Source organism: Talaromyces rugulosus, chromosome V (genome assembly GCF_013368755.1).
Source record: "Talaromyces rugulosus chromosome V, complete sequence".
Taxonomy (NCBI): Eukaryota; Fungi; Ascomycota; class Eurotiomycetes; order Eurotiales; family Trichocomaceae; genus Talaromyces; species Talaromyces rugulosus.
The window spans coordinates 2,901,263-2,924,072 of NC_049565.1; the positions used below are offsets into that span (position 1 = coordinate 2,901,263).

Genomic DNA, 22,810 nt, shown 5'->3' on the forward strand with positions numbered 1-22,810 from the left:
GTTGCAAGTGGTGAAGACTCAACTTCACCATGCATTTGCTATCTGTAACTGAGGACGATGCTCCGGATCGACTTTACGATAGCCAACACAAAAAACAGCAGAATCACAGCACCGTTTCACCGCTAGACATTCGTCCCGATATTGACTTGGATCTTGCCAGCCTCCAGACAGAACAGAGCAATTCCAAGACAACCAATATCGACACGGTATCATCTTTGGAGCTCTGTCGTAAGTGCTCAATCGTGAATACGTTTAATACTCTCTCTCTCTAAGAATTTTCACAGAAATAATTAACAATGAGGATGCAACTGTCGCCAGTGCTGTGCAGGCTTGCTTACCGCAAGTGGCCTCTGCAATAGATACCATTGTCCCGCGTCTTTTAGCTGGCGGGCGAGTGGTGTACTCTGGAGCAGGGACGAGTGGAAGGTTGGCTGCTTATTCTATCCCCGACACGCAAGTTCAAAGGCTAAGTTCCCGTGTAGGCTCGGTGTCCTTGATGCTTCTGAAATGTGAGGCCACACTGTTCGTTCTGCAAGATTTTTGCCATTGACTAGTATTATTCATAGTCCTCCCACATTCTCAGCACCTCCTGGGCAGTTCATTGGCATGATTGCTGGCGGAGATTATGCTATTCGCAATGCTGTAGAGGGTGCTGAAGATTCAGAAGCTATGGGCGCTACAGATCTCATGCAATTGTCTCCACCACTCAGGGAGACGGATGTTCTCATAGGAATTGCCTCGTCTGGAAGGACTCCTTACGTTCTAGGGGCTCTAAAGCACGCCCGCTCTGTCGGGGCTGCTACGGTCGGTCTGGCGTGCGTACAACCTAGCGCACTCAGGGGACTCTGTGACATCCTTATTGAATGCGTGACCGGCCCAGAGGTCGTAACTGGAAGCACAAGGCTAAAAGCAGGAACTGCAACCAAGATGGTGAGAAATACGTACATTCTGACCCGGTGGAACAGCTGGCTAAACAGCGCGAGTATCAGATTTTGAACATGATATCGACTGGATCGCAGATCCGCATGGGGAAAACTTTTGGGAACCTGGTCAGTCTTTCCCAGCTGTGTTAGGCATGAGGCCGCATGTTAACAACAATAGATGGTCGACTTGAAAATGACAAACGAGAAGCTACGGGATAGAGCTCGTCGCGTGGTGCGGATGGTGGTGCCCTCGACCGCAACGCTAGATGTTGGGCGAGAAGAAGTGCTCGACGAGGTCTTGGCTAAATGCGATGGCCTGGTCAAACTTAGCATTTTGGTAGCGACACTGGGGTGCTCTTGCGACGAAGGCCGATCCATTCTTGAAGCCTCGTCGGGGTCTTTGAAGCGGGCACTACAAGTCCGTTCCGAATAATCATTCAAGATGGCATGTTATTCAATGTAATAGAGACTCTACTTTGTAATTGTTAGATCTTGTTTTATGATGGTATATCTCACCAAAATCCACCTGCTAAAGAGAAGCATTGTCACATATTCTTGCTCCGTAGCAGAAGCGGAAAAGCCGCCTGTAGGGCAGATTAGATAGATTTCGCCACAAAAATACAAGAATATGACCACAGAACTATAATCCCCACCAACTTCCCTTTTTGGTAGGTAATTTTCAGGTCGATAATATGTGGGGCTAGTTATGTCTCTCCAATTAACTATCGCTCCGAAACGATGATAAGTACCGAATTCAACTCGGATGGATTAATATTTCCAGGTACAAAGCCCACCGTTATGGCATCTGAACACCTGAGGTCTTATCCAACATCAGAATTAATCCAGTTATGGTCACCCTCAATGTCATCGGCCTGAATTGTGGGACAAGCATCGACGGTGAGCAACGCCACCCCTACAATCTACTACTCCCTCACTAACGCTATGCTTAGGCATCGATGTTGCCCTCTGCCGAATCTCATCGGTGCCGGCGTCCGGTGATGTGAAGATAGAGCTGCTTTCGTATACCGAGATTGCGGTTGATCCCAGTCTCCGTGCGACAGTACTCCGTCTCTGTCGTCCTAACCAGGAGGACGCTGCCACCTCCATGGCCGAAGTCTGTGATCTCAACTTTGCACTTGGCCGGGAGTTTGCTCGGGCTGTTGAGAATTCTGGTATTGACCTCGAAAATGTCGATGTTATTGCTAGCCATGGCCAAACCTTGTGGCACCAACCTTTAGGCGAGCAGCGATCTACGCTACAGATGGCAGAGCCTGCTGTGATTGCCCAGAAGACTGGCAAGTACGTCAAGTTCGGAAAATAATCTCCATGGCTCGCCTCAGAATACTGACTGATGGATTAGAACGGTCGTCAGTGGCTTTCGAGTTGCTGAGTTGGCCGCTGGTCGTCAAGGAGCCCCCTTAGCTGGGTTCTTCGAACACGCACTGCTTTCCCACCCACAAGTGACACGAATTAGCCAGAACATTGGAGGGATAGGTATGCGAGATAGGTCAACCCATCCGTGGATACCTTTATTAACACGCATGCGCACAGGCAATGCAACTATTCTTCCCGCAACCAGCAACATCCAGTCGACGTACCTGGCTTTTGACACGGGCCCAGGGAATGTCTTCATCGACGCTGCAATGCGCATCCTCACGAATGGGGAACAACATTACGATCACAATGGTGCTCTTGGTGCAAAAGGCGAGGCTGACATTGATGGCGCCGTTGTTGATGACTACCTGACCAACGAGCCGTACTTTCAACAAAAGCCACCAAAGACTACAGGACGGGAGCTATTCTCCGACGATGTCGCTCGTTCGATAGTAACAAAAATGAAAAGCGCAGGAAAGTCCCCAGAGGCAATTATTGCCACTATCACTCGCATCACGGCCGAGTCGATCGTCCGTGCCTACGAGCAGTTCGTTGTTCCTCTCCTTGAGGGCGATGGAATCATTGACGAGATCTATATATGTGGAGGCGGGGCTTACAACCCCAATATCAAGAAGCATATTCAATCTCGCCTACCAAAGAGTCGGGTCTCGAATCTCGATGCTGCACCCAGCGAGTTAGACCCGAGCGCAAAAGAGGCTATCCTGTTTGCGCTCCTAGGGTTCCTTGCTATCTGTGGGCGTACAGTCCCGGTAGCAGCAGACGCTGAGAGTACACACTCAGCCATCATGGGAGTAGTGACGCCGGGACAGAACTATCATGACGTTTTACAAAGAGTGGTCGGGAATCCTGACTTCCTAAGCAAACTCGTCCTCGGAAGGGTCATAATGTGACCGTCTTAGTGGTAGCTTTAGACACCTTGAATTATTATACAGAACCCAGTCTCCTCGGTCTTGTAGCATTATGTCTTGAGTAATCAAGACTAAATTTACTCGTAGAAGCCAATAATTAGAGAAATCGACAGTATCCATCTCCCGCCCTCTGCTATGTGGGTCGAAGTTGGATACACAATCCAGATACAAAACGTAGCATAGCTGGTCCACTCGCTACAACGCCCATGAACCCCTAGTCAGGGGAAAGTTCAGATGGGTTGGGGTACTTGTGGAGCTTACCACGCGAGACCGCGAAGCCGGAGAACTGTGTCGGGTATCCCGATGATAGCACGTCTTGGAATATTAGGTCCTATATGTAGCGACACGGAAAACCCGTCGGCCATCTTATCATACACGGAATCGAGGAGACTGTGCGGACTCATTCTACAGCTTTATTATCTTCATATCGGGAAAAAGATCCCGTTTACATGCCGGTCGCTTTCGTAACTTTGAATGGAGGCAAATTTTAGGCCCTGTCTAGCAAGTCGTCCACCCGAATGTCTGCGTGGGAACCGATCTCTATCCTTAGTTAATATCTTCCAACCAGAATCAATATCTAGCTTGACGGGATAGCACACACTGACAATACCAGCCTAAGAGACCCATCTCTGTCCGCCTTGCCCCGTCATTTAGATTCCTGGAAGCAACCTCCCCGACCTCATTCTACACTATACCCCGGTATCCACTATGGGGTAATGCAGAAATATCAGACGAGTTGACAGTTGCACGGCCAAGAACGAGACAGTAGCGGAAATCCGCAACGTTGGTAGTCAATATGCTTTAAGACACGAATAAACCTTGGCTTTCTTTCTTCAGTACTCTAACCCGCCGTTTATACTTTAATTTCATGCTATCCGGCAGCGTTAAAGTTCTCAAAATGATTTAGAAGAGGGTGGTAAGATATAACCCGAACATCGTATTTAGGGTTTTGACACTGGTATGACTTGGTGCGGAGGATAAACGAAACTAATGCCACCCAGTTGTTTCCAGTAAGAGCGCCAAGTAACACTATAAGGCAAATAAGAAACAAGTTCTTTTTAATAATCATTATTCTAGTTATCATTTTTCAGTTAATAAAATTCCTTTTGTTTTTTCACGTCATCAAACAAAAGTGAAAGTCGCAAAACCGAAGACAAACAAAGATAAGTAAAATCATTCCTTATTATTTACTTATTATAACCGGAAAGCACTATCAGTATGTCAATATGTAGTGTAAGTACCAATCTATGTGATAACAGGTTGATTATAAAATATATCGGAGATCTTACGCTATGTAGTAGTTCATAGTCAATACCATCAAAGTATCTAGATATGGTCAATTTGAATACGATATTAGGTACACTTAGCACAAAAGCCTGTCACCGTATATTCTTTGGTTTATATCCTATATCGATGACGCTTTGGTTCTTGCTTCCATTCTTCATATGTCTCGTTGTAATCCTCATAGCATGTCACGTCATCTGTAAGACTACTAGTCTCAACCTAATACTCGATGTGGCCTCTATAGCTAAACCACCGATTATTAACTAAGGCGGTAAATAAATAAATATGGGTGCGATGCTCATACCTATCTATCTTATTCTTTTCACCTCTAAGCCTCATCGGCTTAGCCTTGCCAGCTCAATACAACCCGGCCCCTAAAATGCTCGTCCGACTGACCAATGATAACCACCCAACCAAACCCATGCAATAATAAAATTACTCTGCTGAAAACTAATTACCTATAGTTTCAACTGTTACTCACTAGATATGAGCGCTTTATGATAAGCTGCACACTTTGATCGGAAGACCTCTATCCTCTATGTTTTTAATACACAGAAATAACACAGCTTGCGTATTAAGCTTATGTAAATAACAGGATGATTTCCTCACACAGCGAGTTCAAGATGCTCGCTAATTTGTTTTGGACTCGGTTTAGCTCACGTAGTGTATTCATTTCAGATGTTTCAGAGGCAACAGTGTTATCTCAGCTACTAGTCTGTTTCGGCCTCTGAAAGTCCCGCAAGTTTGCATATCACCCCCTTTTTAAGGCCATATATGCGGGCGACATATTATCACGTCAGACTCAGCCTCGGCCCCGTTTCTATAATCGCACTAAGAAGTCAATCTCCCCAGCCGTATAAGCTTAGAGCCGCATCCGACATGGATCATTTATTTTGTATCATTTTTCTATACGACTCCCGGCCCTTCCCTCAAAAAAATCCAGTTTTTTAATCACGCTTAATAGCCTCTTGAGGTGATGACCATCCGCCAGGCCAAGATAACATGACACATGAGAGCCACCACATGCAAGCACTCGGGGAGGACCGGGTTTTACTTATAGGCAAGCGAAGACAATAAGAATGGAAATAAATCAAATACTCAGGTGAAGGGCTCCATTGGTATGGTTTCGGTATGGCTTGAGGTCACAGCCTGTGTCTTCGGGTTGATTTCTATCGTCGCAATGGTTGTGACTTTGTATCCGCACCAGAATAAACCGATTCCGCAGTGGCCCTTTCAAATCTCTATCAACACGCTGCTCTCTATATACGGTTTTGTGTTGAAGCTGGCGATTCCGGTTGTTGTTGCGTCATGCCTGGGCCAATTGCAATGGAGCTGGTTTGTACGTGAACGACCACTTCTAGACCTGGTACGATACAACTCGGCAGCAAATGGAGCGCTCGGGTCTTTGCAATGGTTGTGGTCCAACCATATACGTGAGCCTTTGACAGCTTTTGGAGCGATCATCACTATTTTTTCTATTGTCATCGATCCCTTTATACAGCAGCTGGTCCTCTATGAAGACTGCTCTACTATTACGAATTCAACCGCATCCATACCACGTACAAATCACTTTGAATCTTCCGGTGCGCACTCGGGACCATTGGAAGAGACCATCGAGCCTGGTGTCCAGAATGCTATCAATTTAGGACTATTTGGGTCACAGGAAACCATCACCCCAAACTGTCCCACTGGAAACTGTACATTTCCTCCGCAATATGCATCCCTTGGGTACTGCAGCGCATGTCAAGATATCAGCGATCAAATTAACGTTACTTTTGCTTTCATAAATCACTCCTACACACAAAATACCGACCCAAATCTTTTCATTTCGACCTCACCATCAGGGCTTTCCACCATATGGGATAATTATGGAAATGACGATTCGCGTCAGATCCTCTTTGCTGGCGCCGCCGTACAAAACGGAACCCAATGGAGTATGGAATTTTTGCAGGGTGCAACGCACTTTTCGCAAAATAAAATAAACCCAAATACTGGCGACGCTATCTATCAGTGCGAAGCTCCAGGCGCAAACAACACTTTGTGGCAATGCCGTCTTGCGAATGCTGTCAGCTGCAGTTTCGAGCCCTGTGTCCGCGCATTGACTCGTCGAGTCTCTATCTACACCAGGACGAAAGTGGCTCTGCCCCCAGATACGGCCTTGTGGACACACAGTGTATTTCCGACCATCAAAAAGCAAATTTGACCCAATTGGGCTACGAAGTCACCGGTCGATGGCTTGGCTACAACATCACTTTTGATTCGGTAGCGCTGGATGAGATTATCCCGAGCAACGATACCGATGTGCCATTCCCAGAGTCCCTCTATACACGGCAATGCGTGTATGCCATAAACTACGAGTTTCCGGGTAGTTTATGGGGCGACTATCTATGGAAACTTTTCACTGGCAATTTGACCGGTGAGCTTCTAGATGCCACTATGATTGGTGAAGTGAACGGCCCCCAATCATTGAAAACGTTGTACAACAACAGTTTCACGGATTTCCAGTCAATCGATAGTGCCGTCCAAAACATGGCCGAATCACTGACGAATTATATGCGCCTTACAGGACATGTCAATTAAAGCGCACCTATAACCGGCGATGTGCTTCACTCTGCAACGTGTTTGCATGTTCGCTGGCCATGGATCACTCTTCCGCTGTCTCTTGCGGTATCCACTTGTGTCTTGTTTGCGCTCACTATTATAAAAGTGCATAAGGGTAACATACCGAGGTGGAAGACGTTACTGTTTCCGATTCTATTCAATGGGCCTGCATTGGACCTTGACAATAAGTTGGATACGGAGGAGGATATGGAGAAAGAAGCAGCAAACACAGTTATTGTTCTGAACGGTGATTCAAGCACTGGGTTTCAGTTAGTTCAAGCTTCAAGATAGAAATAGAATGCATTTATCTTTCTATAGTGATATTCTATAGTTATATCGCCTTATCGCATCTTTTTTTTTCCTCTAACCATCTTATCGGTCTATTTATACCAGGGACGGCAGGACAGAACTGTATTATTACACAAAGTCTTAACGCTCAATCAGTCCCTTGTCCCATATGATACAGTCCTTGGACGACGTTGGAAACGTCTATTGGACTAGAAAACAGAAGCCATCATGCAAGATGTCATCGACACGGGATTCACGTCCTCGCAAACAGTAATCGCTATTCTACATCATTTACGACACATTGATCGATCCGACCGAGTTGTTCTGCTGAAGAGCGGGCAGATTGTGGAATGTGATAGTCCCCGAGTCTTGCTTGCGCGGGACTCGGAGTTCCAGAAACTGTTCATGACGTTGGAAAGCAGTGAAAGTTGAGTTCTCGTTAGACGGGGGAGATTCGATAATATCCAACTATTGCCGGTGGGACGCTTTGGACGATTTGGGTCGCTTCCACAGCATTGAGATCGCCAGTCAATTTGAATGTTCTTTTTTTTAAAGATTGTCGCATTTTTGTGTGGGGAAATTCTTGGTGAATTCTGTCAGTAGCTTCTACCTATAAATATATGTATAACTTCTGGTCCTTCACTTCAATTGTTATATTTTGTCTAAGCACATGAAAAAATGTCAACCACAGTTGTGATTGAAGTGTGGTTGGTTATACAATGATATTGAAGGTTACAGAAACCCTCTTCTGTGTTTTAGAGAAATCCATGGTCCGGGAGACGCTTGGATCGCTTTTTTAAGCGTTTTCGCTATATTCATGGGAATGAATGGCAAAAAAATTGTCCCTAGTGAGGATCGAACTCACGACTTCCAGATTTGTTCAGGTGTTTTCGCAACTGATCATATGCGTGATATGAGACTGGCGCCTGAAGATTTTATTAGTACAGGCGGATTATTAACCAAGGCGAACGGGTCGCTTACTCTAACCAACTGAGCCATAGAGACTTGTTGTTGTTGGTGTGACGATGAAAACCGGTCTATGTCGTCCATATCCGGGTATCGCTATCCGGGCATCGATCCGGGCAGCTGTCGTCTGATGAACCTTGGCCACATTTGCCGAACGAGCTGCCAACCCTTGGCTGTTTGCAGGATGATTTGGTATATTAAAGTTGGCAGGATTGTAGTGTGTATCCACATTGGAAACCGAAAACCTCGCTGGGGATATTTCGTTGCTGCATCCCCTTATTTGTGAGGATGAAAATAATTGCTTTTTTACTAGATATAACGTCCTTGGGGCTTTTAAAATGGTCTTATTTTCTCTTCGCCAATAGCGATGTTTCCCGAGTCATGATCCTAGCACCTGAGTGAAACGTCAATATGCAGTTTGTACGATCAACCATGATGCCAATGTTTTTGTTGCCCCCTATTAGCGGTTATAAATAGCACCCAGGAATGCTGACCAGCCTACTCCGTATAAAAATCATTAAAGAATGATAGTAGTATATTATTTTTGAGAAAAATAAGATGCAATAGATTAAATATATACATGTAACAGTAAATAAATATTTGTATGTTTACATATAATAAACACAGTTGGTATTTTATATATATATATATATATAATGAAGGACGTTGTTGTGACTACCATTGTCGCACCTGATTCGATGTTATCAGCATAATATAATACGAATCCTTTCAATTTCCGCCATCTATTTTCAGCACGTTACTAAATTCCTAGCGATTGAGCTATTTGATTCTGACTTGATTCGGCAAACCCCGTGGGCTGTTCTTATACAATGTTAATTCCAAAGCTGTTAAAGCTCCATTATACATTTCTCAGTGATAGCTATCTACTATTTCTCCTAGTTCCTCCAAGCCTTCTATATAAATTATTAGCAAACAAGTTGCCACTCTAAATACCCACGAGCCTCTTACCCTACTATTTTTTAGCGATTTAGCTTTTCGTTATTTCCCAATTCCGAACCATCGGTATGAAAAAGTATATCCTGGAGAAAAATCTAGAAAAGCTGATTTGCCCTATTTTGCGGGGGCCGCATAGGTACGGCTACGCCTGGAGACCGGCCCGGGAGCCGGTCTACTTGGACTCTGTGTAATAATTACCAGGAATAAATGATAATTGACTCGTAGTTATCTACCACTATCAGTTTAATAAACTAACCACTCCACCCGGGCTTGGCTTAAGGATAGCCTATTATTGGCCGAAACCACTCCTATCTGGGGAGACAGCGCCTTCCCCACTCCGGCGTTGATGATCGTTACCACGTTTCACCCGCCTTCTTAGCCCGTTCGCGAACCTTTTATCGCTTTGACAGCCAGAGCGTTACTTTACCGAGTACTACATAAATGGACCGTCGCCCTTGGCTGTTTGCTGGTCCTTGACTTTTTCATCAATTTGCATGGCATCCCCTCGTTAGAACAAAATGGCAACGCACGGGATTGAATCGGTCTCCCCCCCCCCGGCGCACGACGACTATGAGGCCGGCGGCGAAAAACACAATGCGATGCGCGCCCTGGTCGAGACCGACCTGCTGGACGAGCGATATGCCCAGACCCAGCGAGGTCTGCGCAGTCGCCATGTGCAGATGATGGCTCTCGGAGGCACCATTGGCACCGGTCTGTTTGTGGGTGCTGGCCAGTCGCTCGCCATTGGCGGCCCAGCCTCGCTGCTGATCGGCTACATCTTTATTTCCTGTCTGGTGTATTGTCTGGTCACCGGCATTGCGGAAATCGGCGCCTACCTGCCCGTGCATGGCGGTACCATGAGCTACCACGGTTTTCGCTACGTGTCGCGCAGTCTGGGCTTTGCGATGGGATATCTGTACTGGTACTCGATTGGCATTTTGGTGCCGTACGAGATCACTGCCGCGTCGCTGGTTATTGATTATTGGAACCCGGGAGTCAACGTCGCTGTGTGGATTACTATCATGCTGGTCATCATCGTGCTGCTCAACTACCTGCCCGTCAAGGTTTACGGCGAATCCGAGTTTTGGTTTGCCGGTCTGAAGATTTTGACCTTGGTCGGCTTGCTGTTTCTGAGCTTTATTCTCTTCTGGGGAGGCGGCCCCAACCGCCATCGCCTGGGCTTCCACTACTGGCACAATCCGCGCGCCATGAACACGTACATTGTCGAGGGGAATGCCGGCCGGTTTGTCGGTTTACTGCAGTGCATTGTGTCGAGTGCCATTGCTTTTATTTTTGCGCCGGAGCTGATTGTTATTTCCGGCGGTGAAATGGAGTCCCCCCGTCGCAACGTACCGCGCGCTGCTCGTCGCTACATCTACCGACTGGTGTTTTTCTATATCTTTGCCGTGCTGGCCATTAGTGTCATTTGCCCCTCGGACGACTCGCGCTTGACCAACGGTGGTGCCGGCGCAGGCTCGTCGCCGTTTGTGGTCGGTATTCAAAACGCCGGCATCCCCGTGCTGGACAGCATTGTCAATGCCGCCGTGTTGACCTCGGCCTGGTCGGCGGGCAACTCGTTCTTGTACATGTCCTCGCGATCCTTGTATGGTTTAGCCATGTCCGGCAACGCCCCCAGCGTTTTCAAAACCTGCAACCGATGGGGTGTGCCCTGGGTGTCCGTGTCCTGCTCCGCGCTTTTCTCGTTGCTGGCCTACCTCTCCGTCGGCACCTCGAGTTCTGTCGTCTTTAACTGGTTTGTCAATTTTACCAATACCTCGGGCTTCATCTCCTGGTTTTGCTGCTGCATTGTATATTTCCGCTTCCGCAAGGCCGCCGACACCCAGGGCGTCGAGCGGCCGTACAAATCCTGGCTGCAGCCGTACGGATCGTACATTGGCATGGCCGGCGCGTTGTTTTTGACGCTGATTAATGGGTTTTCGGTGTTTTTCCCGTCCAAGTGGTCGGTCAATAACTTTTTTACGGCTTATATCGGTATCCCCGCGTTTTTGTTGTTGTACTTTGGACATCGCATTGTGTATTGGAATGATCCCTGGGCGTGGAAGCCTGAGGATGTCGATATGCATACGGGGCTGGACGAGATTATTGCGGCGGAGAGGCCAGCGCCGGTGTATGATACATGGTACAAGAAGCTGCTGGTTTTGATTGAGTGATCGATCTGTTGTATGTACAGTATATATCCAAACAAATATTGTATATGAGGAATTAAATAGGCATACCTAGTGTATATATATATATATATATATACTAAGAAACCCGCACAACCAACCTCCCCACCACATCTCCATCCTCCAACCTCTGAAACGCCGTAGCTACTTCTTCTTCCTTAAACGCAACAACCTCAACTCTAGGCACCACGATTTTCTCGTCTGCCATCGCCAACAACTCATCCATCTGCGTCTCCGTGCCAGCACTCGCTCCCACAATGCTTAACCCACGACTGCTAATCTCAATCGGCGCGACCGGAAACAAGAAATCATTCCTGGGCAGTCCCACAACAACAAGCACGCCGCCGTTGCGTACAAGCCGTGGCGCAAGACTGAATGCGTCCTCGGCGCCAGAGACAATAATGGCGGCGTGCGCGGCTTCTTCTTCGCTGTCGTCTATTAGTTGTTTTATGCGAGTGGGTATGTCGGAAGTAGTGGTGATGTCGATGTAATGTTCAGCGCCGAGCGAGAGGCACAGTTTCTCCTTTTCGGCGCCTGCGTCAATGGCGACTACGCGATATCCCCGGTGTCGCGCAATCTGTACGCCGAGATGGCCCAGTCCTCCGCCTGCGCCGAGCACTACCACCACCGGTTTATCACCAGTAGTATTACTACTACTAGTAGTAGCAGCAGTAGCAGCAGCAGCAAGATGAGCATCCAGCTTCGAAACAGCACCAACAAGCGTATGCCCCGCACACATCAACGGCGCCGCCAGTTTCGAGTCCAAACCATCCGGCACAAGACTGACAAACGCCGGTCTCGCAAGCGCGTATTCTTGCAATGTGCCATGCACGCTACGCCCAGTGTTGAGTTGGTTTGGGCAGTGGTTTGTCTGGCCACGAAGACATAGTGAGCAGGAACCGCAGGCCTGCCAGACCCATTTTATGCCCACGCGGCGATGCAACCATTTAGTAGGAGTGTTGTGGCCGAGTTGGACGATGGTGCCGACGGCTTCGTGGCCGGGGATTGGGGTGTATTTGCTGAAGGCGTGTAGGTTGCGGAGGTCTGAGCCGCTGGATACACTTTTACATTAGTATATATATATATATATATATATGGATTGGAAAGAGGAGGAGACCAGATTCCGGAATACTCAATCTTTACGAGGATCTCGCCGTCGCCGGGCTGTGGGGTGGGAATCGTGCGGATTTGGACGGTGCCGTGCGGCCCGGGGTTGTCTATCCAGACGGCTTTTTGGGTTGGGGGGATGGTCATTGTATGGTTTATGCATAGAGTGTGTGGTAGTATTCATACGTGTGGTTAAATGTGTTGAATGTATATGCTATATATTCAATGTTGTGGTTAGGGTTGACCTCGGTAATCAAGAGCGGGAGGCTTTCGGCATATACATACGGATGTCTATGCATGTACTAGTATGTATTTAGTAGATGCACACTTAATGATAGTATATACAATTCAGACTCTCCGACGTAGTCCAGCACGCCGCGTCTTTGCCCTTGTAGGGATATCCTCGTCGCCATCTTCCAACAAAGCCTTGCGCTTTTCGACAGCTGCCTTTTCAACAGCAGCTTTCTTCACCGCGACTTTCTTTATAGTAGCACCTTTCTTTAAAACAGTCGACTTTGTATCCCCCGGCATTTTCTCCTCTGCCAACAACTGCACCAACCCGGCAATCCGCTTCGCTCGCGTCCGCTCAGCGCCCGTATACAGTTTCATTAGCACTGTATATCTTGCAGTCTTGCTCTGCCTCTCAAAAAACCCTTGGGCAGCTGGCACCGCAGCCAACGCCGCCGCAAAATCATCAGGAACCGTCATCGTCGCGGGTCCCGCGTACGCGCGCGCCCATCGGCCATCTGCCTTGGCTGCTTCAACTGCCGAAATCCCCGCTGGACGCATGCGGAAAGCATGTTGTTGTTGTTGTTGTGGTTTCCCCTCGTCTTCCTGCTGTTGCTGCAACAAGCGCGTTACAGTGTCCACATTCTTCTGCGACCAGATACTTTTGGGACGACGCGGGGTGTAGCGGGTCAGATACCAGTCTGCGTCAAAGGAGTTGGCCTGTCCATCAATCCAGCCGAAACAAAGCGCGACTTGGACTGCGTCGGCGGCGGAGACGGAGGGGATGCCGGACGCCTTTTTGGCAATTTTTAGATGAAATCCGGGGATTTGGGTGTGTGAGTGTTCGAGAAAGGACTCGAGGGCCGAGGCGTTGGGGAATGAGTGGATTGGGAGGTCTGTTGGTGGTGGCATGCTGACAGTCGTAATGGTACTACTTTCGGCTCGTGCCGGAAAAAGGTGTGGCTTCAGAGCCAGCCGGAGACTTTGCACACAGAGCGCATGGCGCAGGCGCATAACCTGCGAACTACTGGATGTGTGAATATGTTGTAAGCCGGGTTCTGTTGAGGTTCAAGTCTGGAGAGTCTGGAGAAAGCTCTGCCCCACCCAGACACCCTGATTGGCCAGCGCCAATATGACGGTTGCGGGCGGTCGGTGAGGCTATTCCGCTAGAGCACGCGCTATCTCGCTATCAAAAACAGGAATTGTCGCGCTGGAAGCCTGGAACAGCTCCAGTCTGGAATCTAGAGCTGCGCGGAGTAGTTGAGGAGGGGCTGGAAAGGGGCGTGTGGAGGAGAGTATCCCATAATCTAGAGAAGCACAGAGTAAATGCCAAAATGGAGTAAACAAGCCGCATGTGCTAGCAAGTATGCCATGATGTCACTGTCACAGTCGCACTGCTTGTTCCTTGTTTGTGCTCTTTGGGATGAAATGGAGTGGTTGACTTTACGGTGGGACTAGTTAGCAGTTAGTCGCTACCCCAGACCTCCTTCCTTCATTATTAGCTACAACGCTCCTTCCCTGTCAACCTTCCTTCCCCGCCCCCTCCTCGCCGCCCCCCTCGTCTTCTTCTCTTCCCTTCTATCTCGACCAATTCACTCTTGTTTTTTTTGTTCTGTTCTACTCTCATCGATCTCTACCTTCTACTCTATAATTAAATACAAAACCCATGGCCGTTTCGACCGTCCCGCCCGATGGTACTGGTACGTACCTTCCCCGCTCCGCTGCTGTTTGCCGCTGCTAACCAGCTATGCTCAGGTGTCCTCCAGCTCGACCCGTGGCTCGAACCCTACACAGACGCTTTGAAGACGCGATACTCGTATGCCCAGCAGTGGATCAAAAAGATTGACGAGCTCGAAGGAGGCCTGGAGAAGTTCAGCAGGGTGTGCTTTTCCCCACCGTGACGATTGCCATTGTTGTACGACGGCTTATACATACTTTACTGTCTAGGGATTTGATAAATTCGGTCTCAATGTGCGCGAAAATGGCGATATTGTTTACCGCGAGTGGGCGCCCAGTGCCGTCGACGCCCGTCTCATTGGCGACTTCAGTACGACCTGTCGCATACCTACCATCTATTCTAGCTGATTTATTTGACAGACAACTGGGACCGCACAGCGCACCCGATGAAAATGGACGACTTTGGCGTCTGGGAACTTACGATTCCTGCCAAAGACGGACAGCCGGCCATTGCACATGAGAGCAAAATCAAGGTGCCCGACCTCGATTTCGTGCGCGCGCATCGTTTCTCCCCCCAATTGACTGAGCATCCCAGATCACCATGAATACCCGTGCTGGTGAAGTGATTGACCGCATCCCCGCCTGGATCAAACGCGTCACGCAAGACTTGAATGTGTCGCCCGTCTACGATGCCGTCTTTTGGAATCCGCCCCCGAGCGAGAGGTATACCTTTAAACAGCCTCGCCCGAAGAAGCCGGCCAGCCTGCGTATTTACGAAGCCCACGTCGGTATCTCCTCGCCCGAGACAAAAGTTGCGACATACAAGAACTTCACTGCCACCATGTTGCCGCGTATCAAGTACCTCGGGTACAATGCCATCCAGCTGATGGCCGTCATGGAACACGCCTACTATGCCAGTTTTGGCTACCAGGTCAACAATTTCTTTGCAGCTAGTAGCCGCTATGGCACTCCAGAGGACTTGAAAGAATTGATCGACACTGCTCATGGCCTGGGCATTGTCGTCTTGCTGGACGTTGTGCACAGTCACGCGTCAAAGAATGTGTTGGACGGCCTCAACATGTTTGATGGAAGCGACCATCTCTACTTCCATGGTGGAGTCAAGGGCCAGCACGAACTGTGGGATAGCCGTCTGTTCAACTACGGCAGTCATGAAGTTCTTCGTTTCTTGCTGAGCAATCTTCGCTTTTGGATGGATGAATACCAGTTTGATGGTTTTCGATTCGACGGCGTCACGAGCATGCTGTACACGCACCACGGCATTGGAACGTACGTAAATCAAACATGGAGACGAATCACTAGACGAGGTACTAACATTTGTAGTGGATTTTCCGGTGGCTACCACGAGTACTTTGGCCCAGGAGTTGATACCGACAGCGTAATGTACCTGCAGCTTGCCAACGAGTTGCTTCACCAGCTCTACCCCGACTCAGTCACCGTTGCCGAAGATGTTTCGGGCATGCCAGCGCTCTGCTTGCCGCTATCGCTGGGAGGAATTGGGTTTGACTACCGTCTTGCCATGGCCATTCCGGACATGTATATCAAGTGGCTCAAAGAGAAAAAGGACGAAGACTGGGACATGGGCCAGCTAGCTTTCACCCTGACGAACCGTCGTCATGGTGAAAAGACCATTGCCTATGCCGAGAGCCATGACCAAGCGTATTTTTTTCCCCCCCTCTTCTATTTTGTAATGGTATTAACATATTAACAGATTGGTTGGCGACAAGTCATTGATGATGTGGCTGTGCGACAAGGAATTGTACACCAACATGTCCACTCTGACTGAGCTGACTCCAATCATCGAGCGTGGAATGGCGCTCCATAAGATGATCCGACTAGTGACACATAGTCTAGGAGGCGAAGGCTGGCTGAATTTTGAGGGAAATGAGTTTGGTCATCCCGAATGGCTTGATTTCCCTCGTGCTGGAAATCAGAATTCTTTCTGGTATGCGCGTCGACAATTGAACCTGACCGAGGACAAACTTCTGCGCTATCGGTTTTTGAACGACTTTGACCGTGCGATGCAAGTGACCGAGGAGAAATACGGCTGGCTGCATTCGCCGCAAGCGTACGTGAGCCTGAAGAATGAGGACGACAAGGTGATTGTGTTTGAACGGGCTGGGCTGTTGTGGGTGTTCAACTTTAACCCAACCCAGAGCTTCTCCGATTACAGGGTTGGTGTTGAACAGGAGGGCACGTACCGGATTGTCCTAGACACGGATGACTCTGACTTTGGTGGACATGGGCGCAACCAGAAGGAGACTCGGTTTTTCACGACGGACATGCCATGGAACGGGCGCAAGAATTTCTTGCACATCTATATTCCGACGAGGACAGCTTTGGTAGGTTTTCTTTCGATCTGAATGTGAGGTTTTGCTAACGAAATCAGGTTTTTGCTCTTGAAAGCACGCTTTGATTTTGATGCCATATGTATAGCTCAGTTTAATATCAGTATATTTGACTAATTCATCTACATTGTTTTTTATAATCTCAGTGTTCAGGACAGTCAATTAGAAATCACCGTTCATGAGCATCAGAAATTGCCCTCGGCTGATACGGCTCTTCCAGGTACTTGATCTCGTCTTCAGTCAACTTGACAGCAATACTAGCCACCGCCTCGTCGATGCGCTCCTTGGTATTCAACCCCAAAATCGGATTCATCCCCTGATGACTGAGCGACCACGCCGTGGCAACCTGCGCCATGGACACATTTTTACGGGTTGCCAGCTCCTCAACCCGGTCCACAACAGCTTTATCAGACTCTGTCTCTCGGCTTCGCACCAGAGTGCCCACAGCACTATCCGTACTATCCCGAACACTCGTCCCCCGCGCATCCCACGGCCGCGCCAGCACGCCCCGCGCAATCGGCGACCAGGGTATTAGTCCGATGCCAGCATCCTGACAGTACGGCACCATTTCGCGCTCTTCTTCGCGCGCCAGCAGATTGTGGTAGTTTTGCATGGAGATGAAAGTGTGCCAGCCACGACGAATAGCAATGTTTTGCAGTGCTTGGAATTCCCACGCGGCCATCTACCCAAATTAGGGATTATTTTTTTTTTTTTTGGAAATGTGAAAGGTAAAGTATACTCACCGAACTCGCGCCAATATACCGCACTTTCCCACTCTCAACCACATCATTCAACGCACGCATAATCTCCTCGCGCGGGGTTTCGCGGTCTAGACGATGGATCTGCAAAACATCGATATACGTACCCAGCCGCCGCACGCTGTCGTCTACGGCGTCAAAAATGTGTTTGCGTGATAGGCCCACACGGTTTACCCAGGGACCATCATTGGTTCTGCTGGCAGCAATGCTGGTTTGTGTTGTGGCACCGCTGCGGTCGCGGTCGTGCTCGTCGCTCACGCCGACGAAGCATTTGGTCATGATTACTACGCGGTTGCGTGGGATGTTGTAGGTGGTGAGTGCTTTGCCGAGGATTTGTTCGGATATGCCGTGGGAGTATATGTCGGCCTGTAGGAACTATCTATTAGGGAATCTTTGGAGAGGAATGTTCAGGGTAGGGGAAAAGGTATTGTACAGTGTCCCATGTGTTGATCCCCTTGCTATACGCATACTCAATCAGCGGCAGCGCTTGTTCCTCGCTGAGAACCCATTGTTGCCATTCGGGCGTGCCGTAGGACATGCATCCGAGGACGATTTTGGAGATTTTTAGGCCGGAGCGGCCGAGACTTTTTTTATTTGATTATTAGATATAGATTTTTGAAGGGTTGGGAGGGAAAGAGGTTTGTACTTGACGTATTCCATTTTTTTTTTCCCTTTCTGGCTGACTATTCAATGCGCGTATGTGAAATGCCGACATCAGTTGATTAGTTGGTTCTTCCTTCCTACATTCATTGTACATATATACTTGATGGTACACTCGACTATAATTAATAAATCCGAATCCTCAGTCCAAACCCGGGGTTTACGCTTGTTTCCGCCGGCATATCTCCATTGTGCTCCACACTCTCTACACTAGTTGACAAGTTGACAACGTGATCAACTTGTTTAAATGTACATACTATACAGTAGTATATTTTAGGTTGGCGGTTTCACGTTTTAGACTCGGACGAGTATATAAAGCCGATGTTCTGCCCGGGGAAGATCTAAGCTAGACGGTTGCGAGTAGCTAGCCGGGATGTAGTGATGATCGGCAATGTACTGTAATAATCTTGATGCTGTTGGGATCCGATAGGCTTAGTTAGTCTTTACATGTTTATTTTCAATATTCTACTATTTTTAGTAGAATAATACTCACACCAGGTACCTCGCGAGTGCTCACGTGACTATACTGTTAGTCATCGACACGTGACCGATGATGTCACGACTCACCCCAGATTCACGAGGTGATACAAAGCACGTGATCTCGTGTCCAACCGCTTCGATCCCTTCGACCGAACGACCGGACGACATCGGTTATTTCGCGGCTACAATACTAAATAATCCCAGGCGCTTTACGGAATAACTCAATTGCCACTATGACATGAGAGATACTGCCGGCTTTATGAATTAGACCAGCCAGCTACGTTGCACCGCAGTTGACCTTTTTCACTGCTTGGCCAGGCCGTGTTCGTCGTTTTTTGATATGTCAGGTAAAACCTGCTTCGTAGCAGCTTTCAAGTCTACCTGAGCTTAGTGATTTCATCTACCATACGCTGTCAAACTATACATCACAGTGCAACTGCTGTAGGCCGTGGCACATGTACTTGATACATATATGATATATCCGAGTTCGGCATCTATAACAGCCGGATCAGCAGCCAGACAAACAGATCTCGCCATCTCCAATTTTATTATTACTACTACTGCTGCTACTACTCTAGCAAGTATTGGCGAAGCCTCTCCGGTGGACCGTTCTTGTCTAGCGGCTCCGTTCGCACGACTCTGTTGCCCACGCTTACCTTTTGCTACCTACAAACTGCTTCCGTTGCCCCGGCTGGGCCCTCCCCCGCGCTGTCAAGTCGGCGAGTCGGTCTTCAGCGGGTCAACCTTCAACCCTCAGACAGTAGTAGGGTTAATATCACCGATTGTCTAGCTTGGCTGCAGGCCTGTACGTATTATTATTTCTTGATATTATGCTTATTTGCTATTATTGAATCGGCAGCGCCCGGCCGAGAGATTGCCCTTTGCGCTTGTGACATATATATCAGTGTATCCCGTGATTACTCCCGTTATCTTACTTTACCATCACCTTCACCTTCGTATTCATCTTCATCTTTTGCCTTGACGTTTACTCTGATGTTGCATGATATGCCACTCCAGTTCTAGCTGAACTTCCCCATGCCTTCTTACTGCCTCCAAGACTGCCACTACTTCTACCGCAGCGCCTTGCGCCTCCTGTCTATCCCCACCGTCCTCTCCTCCGTCTACACCTGAATCTTTTTTTTTTTACCGCAGCAATGTCTTACTCAACCCTCGCAGTCAAAATTCTCAACACCATGTCCTCGGCTGGAGGCGGCGAAGCCATCCTGCCCTCGAAACTGCAACATCATCCAACAGAGTCACCCGAGCTGCAGGCCATTGGTAGTACCATGGAGCCTGCGCAGAGACAAAGCGTGACGACGTCGTCAAACACAGAACAGCAACAGCAGCAGCAGCAGCAGCAAAAGCAAGATTCAAAACAGGGCGTCACGTTTGCGAACCAGGACTCGCTGCCCAAGTTGCCGATTCCGGATCTTGAAAGTACATGTCGAAAGTATATCGAATCCTTGGTGCCGCTGCAGACACCCAGAGAGCACGAGGAAACCAAGGCTTCGGTGTACGACTTTCTCAAATCTGAGGGGCCGGAGCTGCAGGAGAAGCTGAAAAAGTATGCTTCGTACAAGACGAGCTATATTGAGCAGTTTTGTAGGTTTTTGTTTTAACTGATCAAATTTTATATACTCGTGCTAATTTTCATCCAGGGTATGATTCATACTTGAATTTTGACAACTGTAGGATATATGTCATTCTTTTGGTGTATGAACGATGCTGATTTTTTTTTTTTGTAGCTGTCGTTCTGAATCTGAACCCGTTCTTCCTGCTGGAAGATGACCCAACTCCGGCACGAAACAACCAACTTACCCGGGCCTCCTCGCTCGTTTCGTCTGCTTTGTCCTTTGTCCGTGCAGTCCGCAGAGAGGAGCTGCCGCCGGACAAGGTCAAGGGGACGCCGCTGTGTATGTTTCAGTATTCGCGACTCTTTGGCACCGCGCGTGTGCCCACGGAGAATGGATGCATTATCGGGCAGAACCCGTCTGCGAAACATATTGTGGTCCTCTGCCGAGGTCAGTTTTACTGGTTTGACGTCCTTGATGACCACAATGATATCATCATGAGTGAGAAAGACATCACTCTCAATCTCCAAGTCATCCTCGACGACGCCCAGCAGACCCCGATCCAGGAAGCAGCCAAGGGCGCTCTCGGCATTCTGAGCACAGAAAACCGCAAAGTCTGGTCCGGGCTACGAGACCTGCTGACCAAAGAAGAAGGCTCGAACAATGCTGAGTGTTTGCACATCGTCGACAGCGCCATCTTCGTTCTCTGTCTCGACCACATGGAGCCCACCAGCACGGCGGAGCTGTGCGGCAACATGCTCTGCGGCACAAACGAAATCGTGCGTGGCGTGCAGATTGGAACGTGCATAAATCGGTGGTACGACAAACTGCAGATTATCGTGTGTCAGAACGGCAGTGCGGGCATCAATTTCGAGCACACGGGTGTTGACGGCCACACGGTGTTGCGCTTTGCCAGCGATGTTTATACCGATACTATCCTCCGCTACGCAAAGACGATCAACGGGCAGGCGCCCTCGCTGTGGGCGTCGACAAGCCCAGACCCGTCCAAGCGCGATCCTCGCAGCTTTGGAAACGTGAGCACGACGCCGCGCAAGCTCCAGTGGGACATGATTCCCGAGCTTAGCATTGCTCTCCGCTTCGCCGAGTCGCATCTGGCAGATCTGCTGCATCAGCATGAGTTTCAAGTGCTGGATTTCTCGGGCTATGGCAAGAATTTTATTACTTCCATGGGCTTCTCGCCAGACGCGTTTGTCCAAATGGCGTTTCAGGCGGCTTACTACGGGCTGTATGGCCGTGTGGAAAACACATACGAACCGGCCATGACCAAGATGTATCTGCACGGGCGCACCGAAGCTCTACGGCCCGTGACAAAGGAGTCGGTTGACTTTGTCAAGACGTTTTGGGGCGACAACCCCATTGAGCAAAAAGTCGATGCTCTGCGCAAGGCCACTAATAGACATGTCGCCATGACCAAGGAGTGCTCGAAAGCACAGGGTCAGGATCGACACTTGTATGCGCTGTACTGCGTCTGGCAGCGGTCCTTTGACGAAGACTCGTCGTCTACCACCACGAACGGCGCTGCCTCTCCTTCCTCGAATAGTGTCGTAGCCGACGGTGACTCCATTAGCAGCGCGCTCTCCTCCTCGCCCATCCCATCTGACGACGGCGCCTATACAGCAAGCATGGCCAGCAACACGAGCAACAACAGCAGCAGCCCACGCTTCCGCACCATTCCTTCCACGCCAGCCATTTTCAACGACAACGGCTGGGACAAGATCAACAACACCGTCCTCTCCACCTCCAACTGCGGCAACCCGGCCCTGCGCCATTTCGGGTTTGGTCCAACCTCTGGCGACGGGTTCGGTATTGGGTACATTATCAAGGACGACTCCATCTCCATCTGCGCATCTTCCAAACACCGCCAGACTTCGCGCCTGATGGACACGCTCGAGTCGTATTTGCTCGAGATTCGCAAGTTACTGCGCACAATCAGCCGCAAGACAACCGCGACTAGTCCGCGCACGAGCCGCGCGAGGGAGATGGAGATGCTTTCGGAGAGGTTGGATAATAGGCGTGGCAGGTTGATTAGGCAGGATACGAGCCATCATGGGCGTACTGCTGGTGTTGGGAATGGTGCAGATACGCCGACGACGGATAGTGGCGAGGTTGAGGATGATGGGATGGGTGGTTGTAAGTTTTTTTTTCTTTTCTCTTTTCTTTCCCCTTTAAATATAAAGATCATTTGCTAACGACTTGATAGACGGCTTCTTTGACGCTGGAATGCTACTGCACGCGCTCAAAGGCGTGCAGGCTGATCGAGACCGTGTCGAGAAGCCTGCGCGCCGGCGGCCGGTGGGGAAGAAACTGCAGTTGGCCGAGTACTGATTGGCAGTGAAATACCGGTTTTGGTTATGATATATGGAAGCATCTGGATTGGATTGGACTGGGTTAGATTGTTATGGGCCTAGTTGATTAGCATACGCTGAATTCATTT

At 49.0% G+C, this 22,810-nt stretch overlaps 8 protein-coding genes across 8 annotated transcripts; 6 read left to right on the forward strand and 2 right to left on the reverse strand.

Annotated features, from left to right (window-relative positions):
- Positions 1-29: 29 nt before the first annotated feature.
- TRUGW13939_09547 (uncharacterized protein) lies at positions 30-1,356 on the forward strand (the record flags this gene model as incomplete). The annotated part of the gene is made up of 6 exons (XM_035492669.1): positions 30-228; positions 285-426; positions 483-509; positions 567-930; positions 990-1,049; positions 1,102-1,356. 6 exons carry the CDS (start codon positions 30-32, stop codon positions 1,354-1,356), a joined length of 1,047 nt encoding a protein of 348 aa, XP_035348562.1.
- A 415-nt stretch (positions 1,357-1,771) lies between these two features.
- Positions 1,772-3,208, forward strand: TRUGW13939_09548 (uncharacterized protein; the record flags this gene model as incomplete). The annotated part of the gene is made up of 4 exons (XM_035492670.1): positions 1,772-1,820; positions 1,874-2,222; positions 2,284-2,417; positions 2,475-3,208. The coding sequence occupies 4 exons, from the start codon at positions 1,772-1,774 to the stop codon at positions 3,206-3,208; spliced, it is 1,266 nt and encodes a 421-aa protein (XP_035348563.1).
- Positions 3,209-5,690: 2,482 nt separating this feature from the next.
- TRUGW13939_09549 (uncharacterized protein) lies at positions 5,691-7,090 on the forward strand (the record flags this gene model as incomplete). Its single annotated transcript, XM_035492671.1, has 2 exons — positions 5,691-6,444; positions 6,522-7,090. 2 exons carry the CDS (start codon positions 5,691-5,693, stop codon positions 7,088-7,090), a joined length of 1,323 nt encoding a protein of 440 aa, XP_035348564.1.
- A 2,750-nt stretch (positions 7,091-9,840) lies between these two features.
- Positions 9,841-11,493, forward strand: TRUGW13939_09550 (uncharacterized protein; the record flags this gene model as incomplete). The annotated part of the gene is made up of 1 exon (XM_035492672.1): positions 9,841-11,493. The coding sequence occupies one exon, from the start codon at positions 9,841-9,843 to the stop codon at positions 11,491-11,493; it is 1,653 nt and encodes a 550-aa protein (XP_035348565.1).
- Positions 11,494-11,587: 94 nt separating this feature from the next.
- TRUGW13939_09551 (uncharacterized protein) lies at positions 11,588-13,755 on the reverse strand (the record flags this gene model as incomplete). The annotated part of the gene is made up of 3 exons (XM_035492673.1): positions 11,588-12,569; positions 12,901-12,917; positions 12,970-13,755. 3 exons carry the CDS (start codon positions 13,753-13,755, stop codon positions 11,588-11,590), a joined length of 1,785 nt encoding a protein of 594 aa, XP_035348566.1.
- Positions 13,756-14,509: 754 nt separating this feature from the next.
- TRUGW13939_09552 (uncharacterized protein) lies at positions 14,510-16,954 on the forward strand (the record flags this gene model as incomplete). Its single annotated transcript, XM_035492674.1, has 8 exons — positions 14,510-14,543; positions 14,599-14,723; positions 14,791-14,890; positions 14,941-15,071; positions 15,116-15,807; positions 15,862-16,197; positions 16,250-16,880; positions 16,928-16,954. 8 exons carry the CDS (start codon positions 14,510-14,512, stop codon positions 16,952-16,954), a joined length of 2,076 nt encoding a protein of 691 aa, XP_035348567.1.
- Positions 16,955-17,055: 101 nt separating this feature from the next.
- Positions 17,056-18,304, reverse strand: TRUGW13939_09553 (uncharacterized protein; the record flags this gene model as incomplete). Its single annotated transcript, XM_035492675.1, has 4 exons — positions 17,056-17,568; positions 17,630-18,010; positions 18,078-18,228; positions 18,291-18,304. 4 exons carry the CDS (start codon positions 18,302-18,304, stop codon positions 17,056-17,058), a joined length of 1,059 nt encoding a protein of 352 aa, XP_035348568.1.
- A 1,634-nt stretch (positions 18,305-19,938) lies between these two features.
- On the forward strand, positions 19,939-22,701 carry TRUGW13939_09554 (uncharacterized protein; the record flags this gene model as incomplete). The annotated part of the gene is made up of 4 exons (XM_035492676.1): positions 19,939-20,386; positions 20,443-20,472; positions 20,530-22,506; positions 22,577-22,701. 4 exons carry the CDS (start codon positions 19,939-19,941, stop codon positions 22,699-22,701), a joined length of 2,580 nt encoding a protein of 859 aa, XP_035348569.1.
- Positions 22,702-22,810: the final 109 nt, after the last annotated feature.